Raw genomic sequence first — 2,862 nt, 5'->3', positions numbered from 1 at the left:
AATTTGGGTGGTTCAAATACGGATAATGTGCCATTAGAGAATGAAGAGTTGGTTTATGATGTTGAACTTCTTCCTCATGACTCGGGAAAAAGAATAAACATAATGGATTATCCTTCAAATCAACGTAATGTGATTAGGAGGGCATATATCCTTAAAAAACCTTGTCAACCAAAAACTCATAACTTTCCTCAAAGAGATCTTGGTGGGCCGCGTCCACGTCGATTTGTTGCTTCTTGGTTTGATAAGTGGGATTGGCTTGAATATAGTATCGAGAAAGATGCGGCATTTTGTTTTGTTTGTTACTTGTTTAAGAATGATATTGAAGTTAATGTGGGAGGAGATGCATTTATGTAGAGGGAGGATTTAGGTCATGGAATAAATCGAAAAGGTTTAAGACACATGTTGGAGGTGTAAAAAGTGCTCACAATCTTGCTTATGAGAAATATATGAACTTGAAAGATAAGAAAAAAAAATCAATCATTGAAACTTTTGATGATGTAAGTGATGTGATTAAAAGTGAGTATGAAACTCGCTTGAGAGCTTCGGTTTCTTGTTTGTCTTATCTATTGCGGCAAGGGTTGGCATTTCATGGACATAAAGAAGATGAAGAATCTCTTAATAGGGGAAATTTCATTGAGCTTTTGAAATGGTTAAAGTCACATAATGAAGTTGTTTCAAAGGTCATTTTTGAAAATGCTCCCGAAAATTGTCAATTGACATCTCCCATGATTCAAAAAGATATCATAAATTGTTGTGCCAAAGAAACAACTAAGCGGATTATAGAGGAAATTGGTGATGATTACTTTGCTATCTTGGCCGATGAATCTAGTGATGTATCCCAAAAGGAACAATTAGCTCTTTGTTTGCGTTATGTTGAAAAGATAACGGGAAAGGTAGTAGAGCGATTTCTTGGACTTGTTCATGTTGGGGATACCACCGATTTGTCTCTTATAAGTGCAATTATATCTTTGCTTGTTGATCATTCATTGAGTCCTTCTAAGATTCGAGGGCAAGGTTATGATGGGGCTAGTAACATGAAAGGTGATATTTGTAACACCCCCACGACTCCTCCTTTTATAAACTAGGAGAAATTGCGGGAGTTGTTATGCCACGCATGATAATACGTAAGGCTAATCAGATAATACAGCGGAAGTCTTTTTAAAATAAACTGAAATACTTTAATACAACGGAAATAAGAAAGTATGTAAATGAATTACAAACTCCGAGACTATCCCATACTAGTCCTATCTTCAAAAGTCAAACCTTGACCCCATTGGTCAAGTAAAGTCAAACATAAAATTCAAGATAGCTTAAATAATAAAGTACTCGTGTACTAAAACTCCCATCCGGATGCTTATGATTTCCATGCACATCAAGAACTTGTACCTGCAACTTCTTCTCTAAATCTGCTCACCAAATGGATCATCACAGGGTTGTTGAGGAAAAACAACAACCAAAAGAAACAAAGAAACACATACATCAGCAACGCTGAGTACATAACACAACTAACTAATGCGAATAATAATGCATGCAATCCTCAATCACTTCGGCTTGCTCTTCTTACGACTCTACATGCGACAAGCATATAACTGAACTTACTAAATACTTTCTTTTATTATTATTTGGCAATGAACGGGCACCGTCCTCCTTCGAATCATACGGGCTACTATTACTTGTGTAAGAGATCCCACACCTCTTACTAAAGTTCCATGAACTTTAAATAACTTGACTCGAGAAATTTAAGCTTGTTAGTAATGAACGAGGGTGAGAGTGAGCCTCTAGACTCAACATCTCAGATAAAGAATACGAGTGACACCTAGTCCACTCAAAGATCTTGATAATTGGAATTCCATAAACTTGCTTGATAAAATAAAAGCATTAACATCGTCATGCTAAGCTATATGCAGGAGTATAGTTTCACACTAACTCCCCCTTATGTTCAATACTCATGGGGATCCATCCCAAGAGTTTTATTGCCAAAGCCCATTATGTGAGACACAATCACAATAATACATCTAGCAAATAAATTAATTTCTTATCTTTCTTTAACAAGTGAATGCAACAAACACCATAATTAACTCAATTCTAAATTCTTTGAGACCTTGCTCATCTTATTACTTTAATGACTCCATGAGTCCTTTTTCTTACTTTCTTAAGGATCCATGATCCAATCAATTGAGTCATTGCTCAATGATTCAACTACTTGTGAGTCCTTGCTCAATAACTTTAACTTGTGAGACCTTGCTCAATAACTTGAAAACTTGTGAGACCTTGCTCAACAAAAATATAACTTCTCATGAGACCTTGCTCAATAATATATACAACCTCAAATGAGACCATGCTCAATAAGATATATAACCTCAAATGAGACCATGCTCAATAAATATTCATAGGCAAGCCATAACTTCAAGAGTAACTTTAATAACTTTAATCATGCTCAAAAGCAATAATCATCAATCACATGCTTTTCAAATATAGGAATAACTCAAAAGTTCCATTCCTAATCTCCTTTCTAAGTTCTCAACATATACTCAAACAATTTCAAGGCATAAGCCTCTCCTTACTCCTCATGCTCAATAATATATATTCTTATTACTATAGTCAAGGTCAAAGTCAAGTGTATGTACCTTGATTACACAAAAATCAACAGTCAAAAGTTTGACTGGCTTTAATTATTCTTGAAACCTACCAACAATAAAGTACTATCAATTAGTACTTCCAACAACAATTCAAAGCTACTAATAAATAAAAATCAGCATTTTAAATATAATAATAAAGCTGATTTTTCCTTACAAATGCTTTAAAAACTATTTTAAAGTCATAACTTGAAAACCTTTACTAGTAGGCAAAACCCACTACAAA

At 34.6% G+C, this 2,862-nt stretch overlaps 1 protein-coding gene across 1 annotated transcript; it reads left to right on the top strand.

Moving 5' to 3' along the window:
- The first annotated feature begins 446 nt into the window (after positions 1-446).
- On the top strand, positions 447-2,404 carry LOC130589449 (uncharacterized). The gene is made up of 2 exons (XM_057390709.1): positions 447-1,041; positions 2,394-2,404. The coding sequence occupies exons 1-2, from the start codon at positions 447-449 to the stop codon at positions 2,402-2,404; spliced, it is 606 nt and encodes a 201-aa protein (XP_057246692.1).
- The last annotated feature ends 458 nt before the right edge of the window (positions 2,405-2,862 follow it).

Source organism: Beta vulgaris, chromosome 7 (assembly GCF_026745355.1).
Source record: "Beta vulgaris subsp. vulgaris cultivar EL10 chromosome 7, EL10.2, whole genome shotgun sequence".
NCBI classification, from domain to species: domain Eukaryota; kingdom Viridiplantae; phylum Streptophyta; class Magnoliopsida; order Caryophyllales; family Amaranthaceae; genus Beta; species Beta vulgaris.
This window is presented reverse-complemented; position numbering and strand designations above follow the sequence as displayed.